This window comes from Mixophyes fleayi, chromosome 11, assembly GCF_038048845.1.
Source record: "Mixophyes fleayi isolate aMixFle1 chromosome 11, aMixFle1.hap1, whole genome shotgun sequence".
NCBI lineage: Eukaryota > Metazoa > Chordata > Amphibia > Anura > Limnodynastidae > Mixophyes > Mixophyes fleayi.
The window spans coordinates 46,826,909-46,851,902 of record NC_134412.1 but is presented as its reverse complement, the minus strand read 5'-3'; the positions used below and the strand labels follow the sequence as shown (position 1 = coordinate 46,851,902).

General features: G+C 44.4%; 1 protein-coding gene across 2 annotated transcripts in view; it reads left to right on the top strand.

The window, feature by feature from the left end:
• Window positions 1–2,414: 2,414 nt before the first annotated feature.
• Window positions 2,415–24,994, top strand: part of DRC12 (dynein regulatory complex subunit 12 homolog) — a 104,932-nt gene continuing 82,352 nt past the window's right edge. Inside the window, exons 1-4 of one of the 2 annotated variants that reach the window (XM_075191342.1) lie at window positions 2,415–2,525; window positions 10,405–10,476; window positions 23,321–23,383; window positions 24,226–24,345. In XM_075191342.1, coding sequence (XP_075047443.1) covers window positions 10,407–10,476; window positions 23,321–23,383; window positions 24,226–24,345 — 253 coding nt within the window. In that variant the 5' untranslated portion in view covers window positions 2,415–2,525; window positions 10,405–10,406. The remainder of the gene's footprint in view (window positions 2,526–10,404; window positions 10,477–23,320; window positions 23,384–24,225; window positions 24,346–24,994) is intronic. The other variant, XM_075191341.1, reaches the window with a different exon arrangement.

The window sequence follows — 24,994 nt, the reverse complement described above, 5'->3', positions numbered from 1 at the left end:
AGTTGTGCATCAATTGTAGGTTCGGTAACTTTTTTGGATCTGCCACTAATAGAGAAAGGTGAAAGCATCATTTTCTCTTTGCCACTGCGTGTGCAGAATGGCATGTTGGCAATTTTTTTTTTATCGGCACTTAACTTTTCCTCAGTTACACTTTTTTTTCGCTTCAACACAGTAAAAATTTTGGGTGTGTGTTTTTTGGACTGATTTCGAAACACTGTGTAGTTTGACATCGCATTGCCAACATGACGTACTGAGAACACTACCATCAGGACTGGTGACAGAACCTGGTTGCTCATTCTGCTCATATGTGGACTGCTTTGAATCCATTCTGAGCCCAAAGCACTTGTAGTGCTAAAAATTATTTGGTAGATAATGCCTGACAAATATGACTTTTGACAGCCAGAAATATTTATGCACAATTATGTGGGACACCCCAAAAGCACTTGGGAGTGCTACAAATTATTTGGTAGATACTACTGACAAATATGACTTTTGGGTGTGTGTTTTTTGGACTGATTTCGAAACACTGTGTAGTTTGACATCACCTTGCCCAGATGACGTACTGGGAACACTACCATCAGGACTGGTGACAGAATACATTTTTATTACTAACAATTCACGCGACGCCTAGCACCGGTGATTTAACCCCTTCAGCATCGGGTATTAACCCTCCCGGCGCCGGAGTCCATTTTAAGATGGCAGCCGCACTCGTGCAGTGGCCGGTACTCAGGAAACCCGGCCACAATTATTTACCAGCCCAGGCAAACAGAGTGAGCCCACTACCTGTCCAGCTGATCAGTGTGAGTTATAAGAACTTCTTGAGCTAATAAATATCATTGCTTCCAGATTCTGCTTTTGACGACTACTTACCTGCTGTAATTCCTGTGACCTACAGATTAAACCACTCTAATCCATTATCTGGCTGTTCTGAAGTTGAGACCCAGCATCTAATAACAATGCTCTGCTCAGTACTCTGCAGCTCTCGTTAGTGTTATAAGCCAGATGGAACCATCTACAGCAACCCTGATCTGAAGGAAGAGGTCAGGGGTATCAACCTAGGTGCCCAGCAAGGGGGGGGGGGGGGGGACACTAGCAGCGAGAGTTACCCAGAAGGAAGCAGTTCTAGGTGCCGGTGAAGGATCCTAGTAGTGGCAGCAGAGCCCCTTCTACTGCGTTTAGAGGGCCACAATTGGGATAAAGAAAGGGGACAGTGGCAGTGCAAGGCCAGCGGGTCCCTGACAACATGATAGGGTGGCATAAGGGTCCATCCTGTTACAATTACTCTTTGCATTTTCCACCATGTCAGAGAGTCAATTATTTGTTATACGGCCCCCACTACTTATCAGGGTCTTCAGATAAATGTCTCTAGTGGCTTATTCTCTTGACTTGTGAGTGTGGGTGTGTTTTCACCAGCCAGGTGGGGGGTTTCCGATCCCTGGACACAGAGAGGCAAAGGCAGGATTTAAAAAGGGGGTTTACAAGTACATGGTTTCTGGGAAAAAAGCAAAACAAAAACCACTTGCCGTAATATATGAGGTGTGAATAAAAAGTATATTGTTGCATTTAATGGTGTACCGTGAAGCATGGTTTTTGAATCAAAGTCCAGTGATACAATAGATACACACATAGGATGTAAACAAATCACAGTTTTTATTGATTAATGACAAGCAAGATACTTAGTTCAATAGAACAGGTAGTTAATAAAGTATCACCAGGTCTCTCACTGTGATAATGATCCAAGTTCTGGAACCTGTTGTTTAACTGCCAGTATCTCTAAACATGCCCTGGCAGCGTCATGGGCAGTTCTCCACAACAGCTGGGAATGGTCACATCATGGCACTGGCACAAAGGCACTGTACCCTCTCATATGCTACATTCTATTACTCCTGTCACTTACGTAACTTGAGCTCCCCACTTACGCTGAATAGAACCAAATCAGGGAATGACAGGGGCAGTCAAGTGGCTCCCACATAATTTACATATATGTGCAAGATGAATTTATAAGATGTTAGTGAAAATTTCAGTATGTGCGTCACATTATGCTGCTGGATACTACATTATGTACGTTCTTAAATACTCAAGAAGAAACGGTGAATATGTGTTAACTTTTATTTTTTGCAAAAATATCTGATTAGTATATCTCAAAAATGTTGGAAATAGAAAGTTGGAAACGAATGTGGATCAATTTCCCAGTGTCCCGGATTTTTATTTTTTTTTATCAAACTTTGACATTAAAGGACTGTAATTAAGCTGATCACACATTAGGGAGAAGTATACTGTTCGTTCGCTTAGGAAGAAGCATTACATTGTTTAACGCGTCACGCTTTATTCATGAGAAATCGGTGTTAGGCTTTCAAAGTTGCCATGGTAATGTCGTAGCACAAAGCAGTCATACTTCTTCTCAACCTCCATTGGCCAATATCTGAGGGGCGGGAGCTCTTATTTTGTTCCCACAGGCTGGTCTTTCCTATGGTGTTGGGTGTTGTACGGCTGTCATAAACTTGAGTTAAAACTTCAGATTTGAGGTAAGATTATTTAAAGCTGCTCTAGTATATAGCGCTTATTTAATGTGTTCATATTATGGACATGGTGTGCTAGAATTGTATATAAACATTTTTGTTGCATAGCTTGTGTTTCACATTGCAACAAAAAGGAATATAAATGTTTTTGAAAAAAAGACAATACATTTAGTGACTTTGTGTGCACTTTATACAGATTTTTAGTAACACATTTTATTGTAAAATTATATCGTCAACACCCACTCTATCATTTTTAAGGGAGGTGGATAAATGGTGTCAAATTCAGGAAAGTTTAAAACGAGGGAAAAATCAAAAGGATAAAGTAAAATAATGGAAAACACAACTTGCAATTGATCATGGTGCTACATCGTGTTAAATAGTTCCTTTCAGCACCTGAAATGACTAGGGAATTCAATTGGCCGTGTTACGGGTAAAAGTAACGCGGCATTCGCATTATTACTGTTGTTACGGTAATAATACGTTTTATTACAGTTATTACGGTAATTTCAACCCTGGCTTTTTTGCTCGCAGCTCCCTTACCGTATTGGCTGACTGTGTGTGCAGCCAACCATTGTGGTGATGTTTGGCGGCACATTGCGCCCAATCAAATTTCCCACTATGATTGAGTGTACACCAGCACAGTCCTTAACAGCCATTTGTTCCCAGGGTCAGTGCAGTCCTGGTGATGCCCTAGCTGGTGACATTATGTCACTCTTTCAATGTTTTAGATGCCCCTTAACCAGGGCCGGACTGGCCATCTGGCACTTCTGGCAAATGCCAGAAGGGCTGATGGGTAGATGGGCCGGCCCGACACTTCCTGGTGGCTGGCTCCTCTCCAGGAACCAGTCACCTCTGTTACACGCCGGATGACGGCTTCTCTGCTCCCTCCCTCATCATCTGCATTGGACACAATTGCCAGATTTTTTTTCCCCAGGGGGGGTGCTGCGACTGTCGCAAATCGCTGGGGGGGGGGGGTTGCCACGACTTTCGCGGGGGGTGTGAGGGGGGGTGCCACGACTTTGGCAAACCGCAGGTGGGTGCCGCGACTTAGGCAAATCGCAGGGGGTGCTGCGACTTTCGCGCGCGCGGGGGGGGGGGGGGGGGTGTATTACGAGTTGAGAGAGCCAGGGGGGAAGAGGTGCAGGAGAGAACTGAGAGAGAAATAGGAGAGAGAATAGTGTGTACATACATTTTTATTTTAATATTTTCATTTCTATTTTTGCTCATGTATGGAACAGTTTTTAATATATATTAATAAAATGTATTATATTTTAGATCTATTACACATCCTGGAGTGCCTCTATACATACTTTTCTCTCTCCTATTGTTTCTCTATACATTATATGTAGTAAGAGGGTACACCCACCAGAATAATTATATATCTATGAATAACTGGTAGAAACTGCATAGTCAGTAATATTGGGGATGTATGATATGGAAATCTATTTACTCACTTAGTGCGGTTATGCCCTATAGTCAGAGAACTGAGAGAACCAGGGGGGAAGAGGTACAGGGAGAGAACTGAGAGAACCATGGAAAAAGGAGGTGCAGATAGAGGGGGGAAAGCCAGGGAAAAAGGAGGTGCAGATAGAGGGGTGAAAGGCAGGGAAAAATGGGGTACAGATTAAGGATGAGCGGGCTCGGATTCTGCTAATCCGAGCCCACCCGAACAGTGTGGATCCGACGGGATCCGAGCACTGTTCGGGTACTTCCGGCCGCCAAAGGAATCCGAAACGAGGCTATGACATCCAAGTCTCGCGTCGGATCTCGCGAGACTCGGATGTCATAAATTCTCACCTTGCGGCCGCCATCTTCATTTCGCCTGACATCAGGGAAGAGGGAGGGTGTGTAGGGTAGTGGTGCTCTGTCCTTGCTGAGTCCAGTGGTGCTTTATGCTTGTGTCCAGTGCTCTGTCCTTGCTATGTCCAGTGGTGCATCAGTACAGTGCTCTGTCCTTGCTGAGTCCAGTGGTGCTTTATGCTTGTGTCCAGTGCGTTGTCCTTGCTGAGTCCAGTGGTGCATCAGTCCAGTGCTCAGTCCTTGCTGAGTCCAGTGGTGCTTTATGCTTGTGTCCAGTGCTCTGTGCTGCTGAGTACAGTGGTGCTTTTGTCCTGTGCTTTGTTCTGCTAAGTGCATAGTTATTTTAAAAGTATTAAAAAATCTTAAAAAAAAAATTTAAATTATACAAAAATTATTTTAAAAAAATTTAAAAAAATAATTTCAAAAGTATAAAAATAATTGTAGTGCTATATATTCTTGCAGTACAGAAACCTTAGTACTGCAATCTATAAAAAAATGGTTCACTGTTCTTGCAGTCCAGAAACATTAGTACTGCAATCTATAAAAAATTGTTCACTGTTCTTGCAGTCCAGAAACATTAGTACTGCAATCTATAAAAAATTGTTCACTGTTCTTGCAGTCCAGAAACATTAGTACTGCAATCTATAAAAAATTGTTCACTGTTCCAGCAGTATTAAAAAAATAGTACTGTAATACAACGTGTGCTGCATATAATGGAGTACCAAAATTTGGAGGATAAAGTAGGGAAAGATCAAGACCCACTTCCTTCTAATGCTGAACCTGCTGCCACTAGTCATAACATAGACGATGAAATGCCATCAACGTCATCAGCCAAGGCCGATGCCCAATCTCCTAGTAGAGGGCATGTAAAATCCAAAAACCCAAAGTTCACAAAAATTACCAAAAAAAGGAAATTAAAAACATCTGAGGAGAAACGATAACTTGTTAATATGCCATTTACGACACGGAGTGGCAAGGAACGGCTTAGGCCCTGGCCCGTGTTCAGGACTAGTGGTTCCGCTTCACCCAAGGATCTAAGCCCTCCTCCTCCCCCCCCCTCCAAAAAATTTAAGAGAGTTATGCTGTCAGCAACAACACAGCAAACAACTCTGCCTTCTAAACAGATGACATCACAAATCCCCAAGGCGAGTCCAAGGGTATTGGTGGTTGTGAAGCCTGACCTTCCCCTCACTGTACGGGAAGAGGTGGCTCCTTCCACCATTTGCAGCACACCCTCTGCATATGCTGGAAGGATCACCCACAGTGTAGATCCAGATTTGGATAATCAAGGTGTCAATGTTGTACACCGGGAGGAGGATATTGATGTAGCTGGCGCTGAGGAGGAACTTGACGAGGAGGATGCTGATGTGGTTATCTTAAATGAGGCACCAGGGGGGGAATCAGTTGTTGTCCATGGGATGAAAAAGCCCATCATCATGCCTGGACAGAAGACCAAGAAATGCACCTCTTCGTTCTGGAGTTATTTTTATCCCAATCCGGACAACAAATGTATGGCCATATGTAGCTTATGTAAAGCTCAAATAAGCAGGGGTAAGGATCTTGGCCACCTAGGGACATCCTCCCCTATACGTCACCTGAATAACCTTCATAGTTCAGTGATTAGTTCAGGAACTGGGGCTAGGACCGTCATCAGTCCAGGGACACCTAAATCCCTTGGTCCTGTTGGATACACACCACCAACACCCTCCTCGTCAACTTCCTCCACGATCTCCATCAGATTTAGTCCTGCAGGCCATGTCACCAGCCAGACTGAGTCCTCTTCAATCCGGGATTCATCCGAGGAATCCTGCAGCGGTACGCCTATTACTGCCACTGCTGCTGTTGCTGCTGGTAGTTGACCGTCCAACAGTCGTTTGCCCTGAGCACAAAGTACGACAGTAGTCACCCTATAGCAAAGCGTATAACTGCGGCTGTAACAGCTATGTTGGTGTTAGACGTGCGTCTGGTGTCCGCCATCAGTGGAGTGGGATTTAGACGGTTGATGGAGGTATTGTGTCCCCGGTACCAGATCCCATCGAGATTCCACTTCACTAGGCAGGCGATATCAAAGATGTACAGAGAAGTACGAACAAGTGTCCACAGTGCTCTGAAAAATGCGGTTGTACCCACTGTCCACTTAACCACGGACATGTGGACAAGTGGTTCAGGGCAAACGAAGGACTATATGACTGTGACAGCTTACTGGGTAGATGCATCGCCTTCCGCAGCAACAGCAGCAGCTGCATCAGTAGCAGCATCTCCACAACGGCTGCTCGTGCCAAGGCAGGCAACGTTGTGTATCACAGGTTTTAATAAGAGGCACAATGCTGACAACCTCTTAGAGAAACTGAGGGAAATAATCTTGCAGTGGCTTACCCCACTTAGACTCTCCTGGGGATTTGTGGTGTCAGACAACGCCAGTAACATTGTGCGGGCATTACATATGGGCAATCTCCAGCACGTCACATGTTTTGCCCACACCGTTAATTTGGTGGTACAGCATTACCTGAAGAGTGACAGGGGTGTGCAGGAGATGCTTGCGGTGGCCCGCAAAATTGCTGGACACTTTCGGCATTCAGCCAGTGCCTACCGCAGACTCGAGCAACATCAAAAAAGTCTGAACCTGCCCTGCCATCACCTCAAACAAGAGGTTGTGATGCGCTGGAACTCCACCCTCTATATGCTGCAGAGGATGGAGGAGCAGCAAAAGGCTATTCAAGCCTACACAGCCACCTACGACATAAAAAAAGGAGTGGAGATGCGCCTGAGTCAAGCGCAGTGGAGACTGATTTCCGTGTTGTGCAAGGTTCTGCAGCCGTTTGAACTTGCCACACAAGAAGTCAGTTCCGACACTGCCAGCTTGAGTCAGGTGATTCCCCTGATCAGGCTGTTGCAGAAGCAGCTGGAGAAAGTGAGGGAGGAGCTGTTAAAGCATTGCGATTCAACAAAGAATGTAGCTCGTGTGGATGAAGCTCTTCGTACGCTTTGCCAGGATCCGAGGGTGGTCACTCTTTTAAAGTCAGAGGAATACATTCTGGCCACCGTTCTGGATCCTCGGTTTAAAGCGTATGTTGTGTCTCTGTTTCCGGCGGACACAAGTCTACAGCGGTGCAAAGACCTGCTGGTCAGGAGATTGTCCTCTGAAGAAGACCGGGACATGCCAACAGCTCCTCCTTCATTTTCTTCAACACCTGTGGCTGCGAGGAAAAAGCTCAGTTTTCCTAAAAGACCCGCTGGCGGGGATGCTGAGAACATCTGGTCCGGACTGAAGGACCTGCCAACCATTGCAGACATGTCTACTGTCGCTGCATTGGATGCTGTCACAATTAAAAAAATGGTGGATGATTACTTTGCTGACACCATCCAAGTAGACATGTCAGACAGTCCATATTCTTACTGGCAGGAAAAAAAGGCAGTTTGGAAGCCCCTGTACAAACTGGCTCTATTTTACCTGAGTTGTCCCCCCTCCAGTGTGTACTCCGAAAGAGTTTTTAGTGCAGCCGGGAACCTGGTCAGTGAGCGGCGAAGGAGGTTGCTTCCGCAAAACGTTGAAAAAATGATGTTCATAAAAATGAATTATCAATTCCTCAAGTACAGCACTGGCCTCCAGATACTACAGAGGGACCTGTGGTTGTGGAGTCCAGCGGGGACGAATTGATAATGTGTGAGGATGAGGATGTACACACTGAAGGCGGCGAGGAATCAGAGGATGAGGATGAGGACGACATCTTGCCTCAGTAGAGCCAGTTTAGTTTGTACAGGGAGAGATGAATAGCTTTTTTTGTGTGGGGGCCCAAACAAACCAATCATTTCAGCCACATTGTCACTCACCGGACTGTGAGTGCCATTTCTCCTGTGTTCAGGAACCGTGACCGTCCGCCATCCTGAGGGTCTGCGCATGTGCAGCCCTTATGAAAACTTCAGTACCTGTTGCTTTTAATTGATTGGATGATCGGGCAGCCCTCCCTATTTAAACCACCTGTGATCATTGCCTGGTTGCCTGATCTTGGAGTCTCATTCCCCATGAGCCTCTGAAGGTGTTCCTGTGTTTCCTCGTGTATTCAGCTCCAGCTGATTCCTGTCTACTACGATTGTGGTTTCCAGACCACTTCAACTCTCCTGTGTTCATCGTGTCTGCACTCAGCTGATTCCTATCTGCTACTGCTGCCGGATTCCAGTCCGCCTCATCTCTCCTGTGTTCAGCGTACCTTCCCTCCGCTGCCTCCGCTACTCTGCCGGATTCCAGACAGCCTCAACTCTCCCGTGTTCATCATGTTTCCAGTTTTACTTACTACTGCTTCCTGAGTATTGCTCCGTTGATTTCCGGTTACCTTCCGTGCGCTGCACCAACCTGATTACCGCTTCCATCCTCCAGTGGTCTCTCCTCCTGCCGGCGTTCAGCTGTTCAGGTATCCCTGCACGTCTCCTTGACAGCCTGCTCTCCTGAACCGCGGTATGCATACTTTCCATTGACTTTGCTATTGTATTGCATATCCGTCTGGACTGTGTTGTGTTCATCTCCAGAGTCTTCTATCTACTGAAGCTATTGTTACTATTGACTTTGTTTCCTATTACCTGGATCGCTCTAGTGACTTTGTATACTTCAAGCAGCGCTTGTCAGTTATTATTGTATTGTGGATATCATCGTGGGATCAAGTTCCGTGTGCCCCGTGTATCCTCTGCATTACATTCATCTCCTCGTGCCCCTCCTCACATATATATAGCAGTGGTACAACTTGCTGACGCAGACCACTGACTTCCCCGTTACCTACTTGCACCTGGAATCCATTCCTTCACTATAGACAGTGGTACAACTTGCTATACGCAGACCACTGACTCTCACTATCTTCTCTCTACTCCTGGACATTCCTCCTCACTATAGCAGTGGTAAAACTTGCTGTACGCAGACCACTGACTCTCCTCACGTTTCCTTGTCCATCTGGTTCCTCGTGTACATCCATCTAAGTCATTACCAGTTGCTGCTAGTCATAGACTTTCCTTGAGCATTCTCTCACCATCTGCTGATTCTCCTGTTCCGTTGTCACCCTGCTACCAGAGGACCATAGTACCAGCTATATTACTCTGGTAAGAACATCATCTGGTGATATCCTGGGCAAAGACTCCTAGTGCCCGTGACACACAGTTTTGTAGGCCCTGTCGCTGAAATGATTGGTTTGTTAAAGTGTGCATGTCCTATTTCAGCAACATAAGGGTAGGTGGGAGGGCCCAAGGACAATTCCATCTTGCAACTCTTTTTTTGGCATTGTGTGACTGTCCAACAGTCGTTTGCCATGAGCACGAAGTACGACAGTAGTCATCTTATGGCAAAGCGGATAACTGCGGCCTTAACAGCTATGTTGGTGTTAAACGTGCATCCGGTGTCCGCCATCTGTGCAGTGGAATTTAGACAGTTGAAGGAGGTATTGTGTCCCTGGTACCAAATTGGGTACCGGGGCCACTCCACTACGCAGTCCAGAAATCTTAGTATCAGATATTAAACTACGTTCACTGTTCCTGCAGTGCAGAAATATTCGAATCGGATATTAAATCACGTTCACTGTTCCTGCTACATCAAAAAAGCATGAACATGCCCTGCCATCAACAAAAACAAGAGGTAGTGACGCCCTTGAACTCCACCCTCTATATGCTGCAGAGGATGGAGGAGCAGAAAAAGGCCATTCAAGCCTACACAGCCACCTACGATGGGCCACGTGTTTGTGCCGCCCACTTGTGTCGCTTAGCTTAGACATCCAGCTACCTCGGTGCAACCTTTTGGCCTAAAAACAATATTGTGAGGTGTGAGGTGTTCAGAATAGACTGGAAATTAGTGGAAATGATTGTTATTGAATGTTATTGAGGTTAATAATGGCGTAGTAGTGAAAAAAAAAACAAAAACTGGATTTTAGCACTTTTTATGCTCTTTTAAAAATAAATCAGAACCAAAACCCTAAATCAGAACCAAAACCATTCGTCGGGTGTATCACATTTGCATTCAGATATTTAGTAGTGGTGTGTCATAGAAATTAGTGTAATATTGTAGTTTGATTTACCAACCCATTATTTTATATGTCTCCTTCTTTCATAGAAATGCCACCGAAGCTGAAGGTAAAGTCTCCAAAGACAAAAAAGAAAGGGAAGAAGAAGGAAGATGGAGCAGGTACTGTTAAGCTAGTGATATGAGAGTATACTTGCACTTTAGTCTGGATGCGCACGATCATTTTTTTGTGCACCTGAGTTCCATTGCACTGTAATCTGTTTGTTGCAACTTGAATGGAACTAAAAGCAGAGCTAATTATTCTCTATACAGGGATGCAGTGGCAAAATCCATGAGGAACATAGTAAATATAAACATTAGCAAACTAAACTAATGCAGTCTTGAGTTGTTCCATATTGATAATAACACAGGTCTGCAAAAAAATTTTTTTGGACGGCTGTTTTGGTTTAGTTGACTTATTCTTACGTTTTTTGGTGCACTGAATCCAAAAATGACAGCCGTTTTGTCCTAGGACGTCGGGTTTTTGAACAAACGGGTGGTCATTGTTTAAAAAAATCTCTTAACGCAAATATTTTATTTACATGAAAAATATTAACTCATTTGCACAGGTGACAACAAAATTAACACCACACTCAAGTAGATTGCTTGTGAAATCGTCTTTTTTTAAATTCTAAACTTCTTTTTGAGCTTTTCCTCTTGTAGGTGGCTTCCGGAAGATCCCTGAACAACATCCAGCAGTAGTCAGCCATCATCGTAACACTCCATACCTTCTTTCCATTTCTTTTATATCTTGATGGAAACGTTTTCCCTGCTCTTCACTCACTGCTCCCAAATTTTCAGGAAAATAGTCAAGGTGTGAGTTGAGAAAATGGACCTTTAAGCTCATGTAGCAACTAAGCTTGTGGAACGCTTTCAGCATTGTTTCCAACATTTCCTATTAATTTGGGTCCTTTTGGTTTCCCAAAAAGTTTTTTATGACCACAGTAAAGGCAACCCACGCTTCTTTTTGAGTTGGAGTCATTGAACTGATGAAGTCTTTGTCAGATATGAGTTTACTAATATCCGGGCCAACAAAAACCCCCTCTTTCAGTTTTGCCTCCGTTAAACCTGGAAACTTGGATCCCAAGTACTTGAAGCATTCGCTATCTTTGGGAAGTGCCTTAACAAATTGCTTCATTAATCCTAATTTTATATGGAGTGGTGGTAATAAAACCTTCTCAGGGGGTATCAATGTATCTCTGAGAACATTCTTTTCACCAACAACTAGACTTCTTGGTGGTCAATGTTTTTGCTTCCAGTGATTTTGTCGGTCTCTACTGCCCAATAAACATAGAAAACAAAGGGTATTTGGTGTACCCAGCCTGTTGTCCCAGCAGTATACACAATACTTTTAAATCCCCACATACCAACCAGTTTTGGTTTCTGCAGTTTCTGCTGCTTTTTCACCATGAACTCTCCACATATGAAACAGAAACTGTCAGGCGAATTTACACACTTTCTTGGAGGCATTGCACTAATTTTGAACCACACAGATAATAGCAGCATGACGACTGAAATGAAATATACGATTGTGGAGGAATCAGAGAACAAGGTAATGCATGAAAGAACATGTCCGGGCAGGCCATAGAAAGCACACTCAACAATGCAGTGATCACCATCAGGACCAATAAACATGTATTTTCATGATTTTGGGAGCACTGGCAGTGAAAATAAATTTGTTTTTCCATGTTCAGTTTTTTTCTCCCAAGTATGATGAATTCGAAATTTAGCGATTTCCAGCTACCTGCTTGACCAAGGCACATTTCGATTGTGAAAAAACCTGACGTCCCAGGAAAAAACGGTGGTCGTTTTCGAATTCAGTGCACCAAAAAACATAAAAATCAGATAAAATTATGAAAACAGTTTTTTGGTTGCAGACCTGTGTAGTTGTTTGTGCATGATTTAATAGGTTGCCCACTTCCAATACTCTGCCTTATCAAACATGTCCTCACACACAATAAATAGGGGGGGGTCAGCGGGGGGTCAGCCCCTGTTACTTAAACAGGCAATAGGGGAAGGCCATGCTGGAGGACACATTTCATACATAGCTCTACAATACAGCTTTCGTGATGAGCAATGGAAAGTGTATAAAATAGACTTTCCTCAATATAGATCTGTTAAAATCCCTAAGTCACTATTGAGGTGACTTAGGAAAAGAAGATATAAGATAAAAAAAAAAAAAAGTTCAGTCTTTCATATCAGCTACTACAAAAGCAATATCATGATCAACAAGTGCAGTATGTCACACCTGAGGATCTGTCTGTACTGTCGAAGTCAGCAAATTGGATAAAGTCATTTCAATTAAAATCGAGCAAACTTGGTTGTCTTTGTCTGAAAAGATGAGCACGCTACGCAGCGGCGTAAAAGGGCGCGGTACGGCGTAAAAGGGTGTACGCAGCTGCAACAAGTGGCAGCAACAGTATTTAGCCTTTTACATACATTCGCACAAACACGCATACTTGTAAAATTGTACACATTAATGGTAGTTGCGACACATAGTCATTTATGTCGAAATATAGTAGTATTTAAGTATAATATTATAAGTTATATGCATATCAGTAAAACATATGGTACAGGTTGAATCATATCATGTGTGGTATCATTACAATCCCCTTAACATTTGCTATTGTCTAGTTCACTCTGCGAAGAAATCACAGAGTGCATACGCAAGTTATGAATGATAAGGAGTTATAGACTAAGGAATCTCGGCGGGAAGATCGGAGCCAACCCCCTGGAGAGATGACCCCCTCCTTTGGATTCTTTAGGTTGAACTAGCCAATGATTGACAACCCCTTTGACCTTTCTGGACCAATAGAAGCAAGCTATACCATCTGCATTGTTTTACTGTAATTCTGTGTGCATATAAGCAGCAGCTCCTCATTTAGTGTGCAGACATCTCGTCCCCAGACTTCAGGATTGAATGACTGTACACTGGATCCAGAGCGCCTGCGATAAGTAACGGCTGTACTTATTATAATTTTCGCTTGAATATCTACTGCTACTTTTTGAGAACAAATCTTTGTGCGTTGGAAACACAAATCGAGATTCGACAATCGTTATTGGTTAGCGACAATACGCACATAACAGTACCCAGACTGGATTGTGTCTCTGGAGTTAGTCTGGTGACTATATACACTGTAATACTCACCTCTCCCCGATCCATGCGCTGCCGGCCGCCGGACACTTCCGGGTCGCGGCAGCGCCGATCATGTGATCCCCCGGCGGAGAATTCAAAACTCCACCTGTCTGCATATATACCGCGCTCTGACACAAGCCTGTGTCAGAGCAACAAGTTGCATCCCTGACTCCTGCTGCTTGCTTCCTGTGTCTCCCTTCGGTCCTGCTACTATATCTCAGTCTTCCAGTGTACCAGATCCGGCTTGATCTCACTACTCCTTTGGATTTTCCCTTTGGCGTGACGGACATCTGATATCGTGTACCAGACCCGGTGCCACACCATCCTCGGCAAGGATCCTCGCTGTACACCGAACCCTGCCACAGGTATCGTTTTTATATTACCCTGCTGTTGACCTATTCAATCCTCACGTCTGGAAGCTCAATATGGGCCGCGACCTGCAGTTTCTCAGCAGCCAAGCCCATCCTGCCTTGCGGAAGTTCTTGGTGAAGACCTGAGAGACTCTGCGCTCTACTGAGCTGGTGCCAATACAGACTGAGGGACTTCCCTGGGCATAACATATACAAAGCTGGGTGGTCTGATTATATTCCTTTGTATCTAAATGAAAGGACTGGTACAGGTAGTGATAGACTAGCAGAGGAAACCAGACAGGAACCAGAATGCTGGAACCAGAATGGAACCGAATTGGAGCCGGAATGCAGACTGCACTGTCTCAGCTGGAACAATAGAAAAGACTGCAGACTGCTGGGAACCAGGTTGGCGTTTAAAATAAACAGGTAAGGGCTCCAGGAAGTCCTTTTATACTAGTCGTTGTTTCCTGATTGGAGACTGCGGTCAGCTGGGCTGAAGCAGCAATCTGAGTTGCTGAGATGGATCATGTGACCAAATCCAAGATGGCAGCACCCTTACACTGATTCTGGAGGGTTCTCTGTAGAGGAGACAGACTGGGCAGCATCTTACAGAGAGATCTGAAACCAGCAGAGCTTGAGGACTGCAGGGACAGCTTAGAAAGACAGCGGAGGAGTAAATGACAGGACCTGAGAGCCTGGTGTGTGACACTACTTCCCCCTTTTGAGGGTGGAACCTGGACACCTCTTGGGCTTCAAAGTACCATGACGAATCCGTGAATCGAGTCCTTTCCATTTCATACTCAACTTGTTAAGTTTTAGATTTTAAGAGTCTTAGGGAATGCAGAATGAACATATTCAAGACCAAAGGCTTCAACAAGGATATTTGGAAGGAGTTTGGGATTCGTAGATATGAAGGAAGTTTGCGTTTGTAAGCTACTGGATTGATGACTCGATTCCCTGGTTTGAGACTAAGTATTGTCGAACTTTGCGATCAGCACATTTTTTGTAATGGGAGTTAGCCTTTAACAGGGAAGAACAGACTTATTTAGCAGGTACAATGGCAGAAGGAAGAGGCTGGATGATGACCATAGACTGTAAAAAATGGTGTAGACAGAAGGACTGTGTCATGCGCCGTCTCCGCACTGACACTTGGTGCAGGAGACGGATGCCTGCACCTTCTCAGCAACCACGTCCTGTTGCCTAGCAGTGGGACGCTATCTCTGCTCACCTGTCTGCAGCCAGCATGTCTTACCGCCAAAATCTCCCTAACCCAATCAGGAGGCACATTAGGGTATATAAAGCAGCCTCTGACACATGTCTAGTGCCAGAGTATTGGTTCACTCCAGCTCCAGCATTTCCTGAACTTCTGATCCAGTGTGTTATTCGGTTCTGACTCGGCTTCCTGTGACTACTCTCCTGTGTTTCGTTTTGGTACCTCGCTGCCCGGCTGGTTTGACTATTTGGCTTGACCTGACTTCTCTCTGGATCATCCCTCTGTACTGCACCGCTCGGTTGGCTCTGACCTGGATTGCCTGACTATGCCTGTCTACTACTGTCGCTACACCGGTGACTGTCTTGGAGAACCGCGACCTGCGTACCCTCTGCAGCTAAGCCCAAACCTCCTTGCGGGGGTCCCTGATGAATACCGGGGGTACGTTAGACTCCGCGCCTCCCTGTTCAGCTGTGCTAATACCAGTTAGCGGCCATCTCTGCAATTCCGTGACAGTATACTCTGGCCATATGGTTTCTTAACCAATGCGGTATTCAGTTTGAACTTTCTCCAGAAAATTTTGCCTCCGAGAGGACTAAAGTGGCTTATATAATTTCCCTCCTCTCTGGTCAAACCTTCAGCCTCCGCCTCCTCCCATCAAGACAGCCTTGGGCGATGAATATGAGATTGAACGCATCTTGAAATCCCGATCCATTTGTGGTAAGACTCAGTTCCTCGTCCACTGGAAGGGTTATGGTCCTGAAGAAAGGTCCTGGGTGGATAAGAAAGACCTACATGCCCCTCATCTACTTTCAAAGTTTTTGAAGAACCAGATTTCCAACTCCTCTTCTTCAGGGGAGGGGGGTACTGTCAGGCGCCATCTCCGCACTGACACTTGGTGCAGGAGATGGACGCCTGCACCTTCTCGGCAAACCACATCCTGTTGCCTAGCAGCGGGACGCTATCTCTGCTCACCTGTCTGCAGCCAGCATGTCTTACCGCCAAAATCTCCCTAACCCAATCAGGAGGCACATTAGGGTATATAAAGCAGCCTCTGACACATGTCTAGTGCCAGAGTATTGGTTCACTCCAGCTCCAGCATTTCCTGAACTTCTGATCCAGTGTGTTATTCGGTTCTGACTCAGCTTCCTGTGACTACTCTCCTGTGTTTCGTTTTGGTACCTCGCTGCCCGGCTGGTTTGACTATTTGGCTTGACCTGACTTCTCTCTGGATCCTCCCTCTGTACTGCACCGCTCGGTTGGCTCTGACCTGGATTGCCTGACTACGCCTGTCTACTACTGTCGCTACACCGGTGACTGTCTTGGAGAACCGCGATCTGCGTACCCTCTGCAGCTAAGCCCAAACCTCCTTGCGGGGGTCCCTGGTGAATACCGGGGGTACGTTAGACTCCGCGCCTCCCTGTTCAGTTGCGCTAATATCGGTTAGCGGCCATCTCTGCAATTCCGTGACAGACTGATTATTGTGGGAGTATTCTGCCCAGGGTAAAAGTTCTTTCCAGGTGTCTTGTGAAGTTGAGATAAATATGCAAAGAAAAGTCCTGATTCACCTTTCAGTTTGGCCATTTGTTTGGTGGTGATGAACTGGACTTTATTCAGAAGATTTTCAGACTCCATGGCTTGTCTTCAGAAATAAACAGTTGAGCCAGTTTTGGAGTGGAGGATAGTTAGAAACTGGTAGATCAGTAATGAAGTCCATAGACAGATGAGTCCAGGGTTGTTGAGGAATAGACCATGGTTGAAGTTGGCCGGCAGATATCTGACGAGATATTTTATGTTGGGAACACCTGGAACAGGAAGCTTTGAATTCTTAGATGTCCTGCTTGAGAGTAGGCCACCAATAGGATCTTTTGATAAATTTAAGAGTCTTTAGAATTCCAGAATGTCAGGAGAATCGGGAGGCATGAGCCCATTGAAGCAATTTCTTGCTGCGACAATTTTTCCCAGAAATGGGGTGGGTACAATATTGGTGGTAGAAAAGAACACAAGTGTTATGATTCCTAGTGCATCCACGAAGCAGCAACGGAAGTATAAAGCAAAATGTCTTTATTCAGGCAAATACATAAACAAGGATAACTCAAATCCACGGATAAGAACAGGTTCTAAATAGTGACTGTACAGTTAAATGGCAGGAACAGGTAATACGTTACCCCAGTCCAGGAGGCACGAGGCTGTCCAGGGAAGCAGACAGAGTCCAGGGATGAAGCAGAGATCAGAATCCAAATAGCCAGGCAGAGATCAGGGTCACAAGCGAATAAACATAGTCCAGAAGTCAAGCCGTAGGTCAGGGCAACAGGCAAACAAGCAGGGTCCAGGAATCAAGCCGAGGGTCACAACAGGAGGTCAACGGCAGCAAGGCAAACATTGGAGCAGGTATCAACAGGAGACCAGTAGCAGCCAGGTACAAACAATGAACTGCCCAGAGCACAGCTTGAGGCAGGTATTTGAAGCAGTGTGACAGGTGCAGATTAACTCCTTCAGGCATGTTGAAGAGTTCAGGAACAGAACAGCAGCACCTCTGGTGGTATGAGGTACTGCTGCCACATCCAAAACATAGGCAGAGTCGTAACATAGCCCCCCTTTAAGGAGCGGATTCCAGACACTCCATACAAGCTCTCTTCAGGTTTTTTCTCCTCTTCTTTTTCTTTTTATGGGATCTTCCTGAAGTCACAATTGGGCTCTTCTCCAAAGGAGTACAGAGAAGACCCAATTCCTGAAAACCCAAAAGAAAAATTGGCAAGTTCGTCCACTAAGTCTCTAGTATCTTCAACAAATTCACTTTCAGAGTCTGAGTCCCAGCCAAAGGTCGGGATAGGACCTTGTATTTTATTACAAGATGACGATATGCCCATAAAGCCAGTCACCAAGGTTGATGCTCGTTGTGACTGAGGTGGCACAGAGAAACCCCAATCAGGTGACTTGACAAATATTTCTGGCAGACTGCATTAACAAAGTCCATGGTGTTGTGGGTAATGGGATCATCAGAATTAAGAAGGGAAAAAGCTCAAGTCTGCGGCTCCCGTCTGAAATTCATGATAATAGTACCAACTTGGTTAAATTGGTCAGAGAAATATCCTGGAGATTCTTCAAATTGTTTCATACAAAGTTGGACTACAGAAAATTGTTTTAGGTCTCCGTCAAAGTAGGCTGGAGGAGGGTCTGAAGATTCGGAGTAGGCTTTTGGGTGTTCAGGCTCAATAGCAGACTTTGAAGAGTTCCCAGCTTGTGCAGCAGTCTCTGGAGAGTCCCCGGTTGGGACGGCAGAGCAGGAGTCCCCAGCTGGGACGGCAAGTTGGGCACACTTAACTGGAAGCCCGGACTGGACACTGCACTCCGACTGGATAGCACTGCGAGATGCCTCAGAGCAGATAGCACTGCGACATGACTCAGAGCAGACAGCACTGCAAGGTGCTTTAGAGCAGGCAGCACTGCGAGGTGCCTCAGAGCAGGCAGCACTGCAAGGTGCCTCAGAGCAGGCAGCACAAAGTGGTAACTCGGGCTGAACCGCATGGGCTGGCAACTCGGGCTGAACTGCATGGACTGGCAGCTCTGGAGTGGACTGGAGGGACAGGGCCCTCTCTGGAACGGGCTGGAGGGACAGAGCCCTCTCTGGAGCGGACTGTAAGGGCAGCGCCCCCTCTGGAGTTGAAGACTCGGGAGTAATGGCAGCGGCTGAAGACTCGGGAGTAGAGGCAGCGGTTGAAGACTCGGGAGTAGAGGCAGCGGACTCAGGATCGGACACAGTGGCAGGAGACTCAGGATCGGACACAGTGGCAGGAGACACCGGACACGGGCAGGAGACTCAGGACCAGACGCAAGGGCAGGAGACTCCAAGCTCAAGGCAGAGGATGGCACCTCGGAGCAAGAGGCAGAGAATGGCACCTTGGAACAGGAGGCAATGGCAGGAGACTCAGTGCTGGCGGCAACTGAAACTGGCACCGCAGGATAGGCGGCAACTGGAACTGGCACCACAGGACAGGTGGCAGCTGGAACTGGCACCGCAGGACAGGCATCTGAAACTGGCAGATTAGGGCCCCATCCCAGGGAACGGATTAGGTTGAAGTAAAGCAGCAGGAGGTGACATGCAGAATAATGCAGGGTCTGGAGAGTAGCACACTAAAGGCTGCTCCATAGGATGTTGTGGTCTGCAGAGTGTACAGCCTTGTAAGAAATGTTCGCCACTGGCGCAGTAGAGGCATAGTTTACCAATCCTTCTGCACCATCGTTCCTCCTCAGTGAGATGGGGACGCAGGTAACTTGGTCGTTTAGAATCCCTAATGGTAGGGACCGATGACACTACCATAGATATAGCACCAATGTCAGAAAACGTTCTCTCTGCGGTCTGCATGCTTTCATTAGAGGAATTTGTTGCTTTAGAATCAGAATTAGTGTAGAAACTACTTAACACAGAAGCAGGAAGGGTTTTAAGAAGTTCTTGGAGTAAAGTGGATACCTGTATGATTTAGTAACGGAGATGAACAATGTCCATTTGCAGCATTTATAATTGTGGATTTACTGACATGTCTAATAGCCAAACACAGAGTTCAATGCAAATATACTAGGAATTCCAGGACTAAGGCAGAGGGCGTGCAATCAGCAGGCCCAGATTGTATGGCAGTTCATCATGTTATGATTCCTAGTGCATTCAGGAAGCAGCAACAGGAGTATAAAGCAAAATGTCTTTATTCAGGCAAATACATAAACAAGGATAACTCAAATCCACGGATAAGAACAGGTCCCAAATAGTGACTGTACAGTTAAATGGCAGGAACAGTTAATAAGTTACCACAGTCCAGGAGGCACGAGGCTGTCCAGGGAGGCAGAGTCCAGGGATGAAGCAGAGATCAGGTTAACAGATTCCAAATAGCCAGGCAGAGATCAGGGTCACAAGCGAATAAGCATAGTTCAGAAGACAAGCCAAAGGTCAGGGAAACAGGCAAACAAGCAGAGTCCAGGAATCAAGCCAAGGGTCACAACAGGAGGTCAAACGGCAGCAAATCAAACACTGGACCAGGGATGAACAGGAGACCAGTAGCAGCCAGGCACAAACGATGAACTGCCCAGAGCACAGCTTGAGGTAGGTATTTGAAGCAGTGTGACAGGTGCAGTTCTAATTAGGCAAGGAGATTAACTCCTTCAGGCATGTTGAAGAGTTCAGGAACAGAACAGCAGCACCTCTGGTGGTATGAGGTACTGCTGCCACATCCAAAACATAGGCAGGGTCGTAACAACAAGATCAATGATTTTTTTGGTAAGGCAAAGATCCTCCACTTGAACCATGGAACGCGAAAGGGCATTGGCCTTACATTTCTGGCATCCTGGTCAGAAGGTTGCCTTGAAGTCAAATCTAGAAAAAAAAAAGGACCATTTAGCTTGTCTTGGATTGAGATACTGTGTTGACTTTAGATACAGAAGGTTTTTATGATCTGTAATGACAGAGGTGGGTTACTTGGCACCTTCAAATAAATGTCTCCTTTCTTCCAATGCCAACTTAATTGCTAGTCATTCTTGATCTCCTATAGAGTAGTTTTCCTCTGTCTGCAAAAATTTTCAAGAAAAATAGCTACAGGGATGAAAATATCCTTCAAAACGCTGGGATAAAACAGCATCTACACCTACTGCAAAGGTATCCACTTTCAGGATAAAAGGTTGACGAAGAACTGGAGCAGAAATTAAAAGTTGTTTGATGTAATGGAATGCTGCTTTAGCTTCTTTAGATCAGTTGGAGGGATTGGACCCCTTTTTGGTAAAGGCTGTGATGGGAGCCACATGAGTGGAGAAATTTCGAATTAATTTCCTCTAATAGTTCACAAAGCCCAGAAAGCGTTGAACCGCCTTGATAGTGGTTGGAAGAGGCCAGTTGAAAATTGCCTTGAGATTCTCTGGGTCCATCTGTAAGTCAGTACCAGAAATAATGTAACATAAAAAGGAGATGAATGATATTTCAAAGGTGGATTTCTCCAATTTACAAAAGAGCCGGTTGGTACAGAGTCATGAACGAACCTCTTTGACATGAACGCAATGTGATTACAGATTACTGGAGAAGATAAGAATGTCGTACAAGTAGACAGCAACTATTCTGTAGAGGAGGTCAAGGAAAATTTCATTGACCTAATGCTGGAATACCGCTGCGACATTGCTCAATCCGAATGGCATGACAAGTTACTCGTAGTGCCCGTCACAAGTGTTAAAAGTGGACTTCCATTCGCCCTCTTTATGAATTTCAATTAAATTGTAAACTCTCAAATCTAATTTGGTAAAGATGGTGGCACCTCTGACACGATCCAACAGTTCTATGATAAGGGGCAAAGGATAACGATTTTAATGGTTATAGGGTTAAACCACTATAGTCAATGCGGGGGTGGAGAATTTCATCTTTTTTCTTCACAAAAATCGAACCTTCTCCATCAGGGGAGGAAGATGGATGGATAAACTCCTTCTCAAGGTTCTCCTGGATATTGTCCCACTCTCTATGTGGTGGTAAGGAGTCGGCACCAACTTTACTGAAGACATCGGAAAAGTCCCTGTAAGGTAAGGGTGGAAGCTCTTGACCAGAGGAGACTGTGGTCCGAAGTGGTATAACACGCTGGAGGCAGGAGTCCTTACAACATACACTACAGAATGTAAACTGAGACGTAGTCCATTCAAACTGAGGATTATGTAACCGGAGTCAAGGTAAACCTAGAACTAAGGAATGTGAAGCTTTTGGTAATGATAAGAAGCAATGATAATAAGTAATTCTGAGTGGAGAACCCCCACTCTAATATTGAGAGGATGAGTCTGGTGGGTAATAATACTATCTGAAATGCGGCTTCCATCCACTGTTGTGATGTAGAAAGGTTGGGGTGGCTCTGTGGGTACCCGCAAATTTTGAACCGCTATGACCGTAATGAAGTTTCCAGAGGCACCAAAATCAAGAACAGCTGAGAGGTTCTTGGTTTGCTGAGCAAATTCATGAGTGATTGTTAGTACACAATCAGGTTTTTGTGGAGAAGAATTGACTACTCCTAACCTAGCTTCTTCATCACCGGTTAGAAGCTGGAGTTTCCCGGAAGCTTGGGGCAGGAATCAAGTAAGTGTCCTGGAGCTGCACAGTAGAGGCATAAGTTCATTAGTCGGCATCTCTGACATTCCTCTTATGGGTTAAACAAGAGTGGTTCACCTGCAGGGGCTCATCGCTTGGCGGTGAGGACTGCCGGAGTCGAAGGTGGTGATGCAGCGTAACCCTTTCACCCCTTCCTTTCTCCAGAGCACATTTCCAAAAGCGTAAATCAACTGTAGTACACAGGGAAATTAGTTCTTCAGGTGTAGAAGGCAGATCACGAGTAGATAGCTCAGCCTTAATTTTATCGGACAAGCCACTCCAGAAGGTGGCGATCAGGGCCTCATCATTCCACTTCAACTCAGAAGCTAATATTTGGAACTGAAACAGTTATTGGCCCAGTGGACGAGAGCCTTGTCAAAGGCGTAGAATATCTAAGGATGCTGAAGTGGTTCTGTATGGCTCGTCAATGATTGGAGGGAAGGCTGCTATGAATCCAGAACATGAGGAAAGCAGGGGATCTGCTCTTTCCGACAATTGAGATGCCAAGGATGATGCCTGTCCCGATAGGAGGGAGATAAAGTGCACAACTTTTGCTTTTTCCGTAGGGAAATTGCAGGGCTACATGAAAAAACAGTCAGTATTTAACTTATGTGCAAAACAGAAAACTAGTTTGCACTCCTTGCATTGTAACATGGTTTTGTCAAGGAGACTGAAATAAGATACCTCTTCATTTAAGATCCTTAATGAATCAGGCCAAAGATTCTTATTCTTCGCATGCACGTCCATAATGAGATTGGATTAAATATCCCACTCATGGTCTTAAAATGCAGTTTAAAGTATTTAAAATTAATCGTAATATCTCTGCCACCTAAACCTCTAAACATAAATTAGTTGCTGGATTAAAAGCCAAATAAATAGCCATAATGAGAAAATGTGATTAGTCATAATGGTTGGTCATAAATATGCAAAATGAACAAGATTATATTAATGATCAAAATAGTCCCAGTAAATATTTGTTCATAGAAATATATTTTTTTAATAATATACAAAAATCCTTACATATGTATGTTATTTAGTTAGATGTAATTAATATATTATTTTTCACTTTTTATAAACTCCATCATTACATGTGCATATCCAAGCTCACGTTTATTAAACCACTAAATTTAGTTTCCACTGTTATATAAAGAAAGTGCTCCTTCTATTAGGTTCGGTAGAGGAGAGATACCGGAAAGCAACTCTAGAGGTGGACGTCTTACAAGATCACCTGTGTAAGTTATAAAGGACTCTTCCTCCACATCTTATAAAGTATGTTTTCAGCAGAATCTCCTTGTTTTTCCACAATGTCTTATTTTATATTTGTTGATTTTATGTTTGCACAACTGCCCATGATATGGGGCGTTTTATCATGTTATAGTACACTTGACACTGTGAATTCTTTCCTGATTAAACAGTTACTGTATTTAGATACAAATCTAGGTATTTTTAAAAACATGCTTGTTTATATTTTTATGTCAATTCTGCCCTAATACCAGTGAAATTCTGTTTAAATGAGAAGGAGATGACAGATCCAGCAGGTATTTGATAAACTCCACAATTCTGCAAGTTTTTCAGCAGTAAATTAAATATGTAATAACTCCAAATTAAACCATACTGCTTATAATAATTTGATTAAATAACATATCAAAGAGATGTTGCTACTCTCCTGTTCATCCATATTCACTGGCAACTACTGCCACCACATACATCTTGTGGCAAAAAGGGAGCCACTGGAAATTAGCTGAACAGAAGTTCCAATATGCACTGGGATCATTACATAGAAAGTATAAAAGCTAATTCAATAACAGTTTATTAACACAATGTTAAGTAACCCCGATCAACCAAATAACATATTAATTTGATTTTTCCAGTGCACTTTAAACTTATGATAGAAAATGTTTGAGAGTACATCTCTTCTTTTTCCACTACATATGCCTTTTGTTTGTTTTTTGCCTTCGTAAATATTGTCTTATACTCTCTTATTTTTGCAAATATGCCTAAAATACTACAAGTACCATGCATTTATGTGCAAGTACTCATTGTATAGTTTCCATTTACTTCTCCAAACTTCTAGCTTTACAGAGGCAAGTGACACGCCAGGCACAGGAGCACAAAGATGAACTGCGTGGAAAATTGCTGGAGTTACAAGAAGACTTACAGGAAGAGAGAGATAAAAAACAAGCAATATATAGTGGTAAGGACTGATCCAGTGAGGAGTGCACTATTGCACTTGGCTTATGTGGGGGATGTTATGTGTGTGCTATCTTCATGGGTTCTTCCACCTCATAAGAATAGAAAAAGTTACACTGATCTGTTTGTAGCTGTTGTGCGCTGTTTGTAGTGGGCCTGGTGTTAAACAGGTTCTGTGATCCGTAGAGGTAAGGTGGCGTGGGAGCATGGTGGTTTTTATTAAAAATTGCATCAAAAATAAATCCCATATCACTTTGTCCAAAATAAAGTAGACTATATACAATAACAAAGAGTTAAAGTACCAATTCATAACATTCAATTCATAACATTCAATTTTACATTAATTCCTCCACAAAAACTAATGCATCCCTTCACAAATAAGATAACTATATACACCAAAGGAACATAACATCCCCTAACACAATTTATAATACCACCCACACATCCTTTACTGGCAGGAAAGTAAAACCAATTTTAAATGTATGTAAACCTTATTTTAAAAAGTCTACCCCAGCTAGTAGCATTTGTCTGGCCACTCTCTATTTCCCTTATTTTTCAGAAATCCTGCACAATACTTATCCACCACCTCAATACAGGGAAGGATTTTGTCCATAATGGACACTAAACACTGTACACTCTGTTAGGGCAAAAAC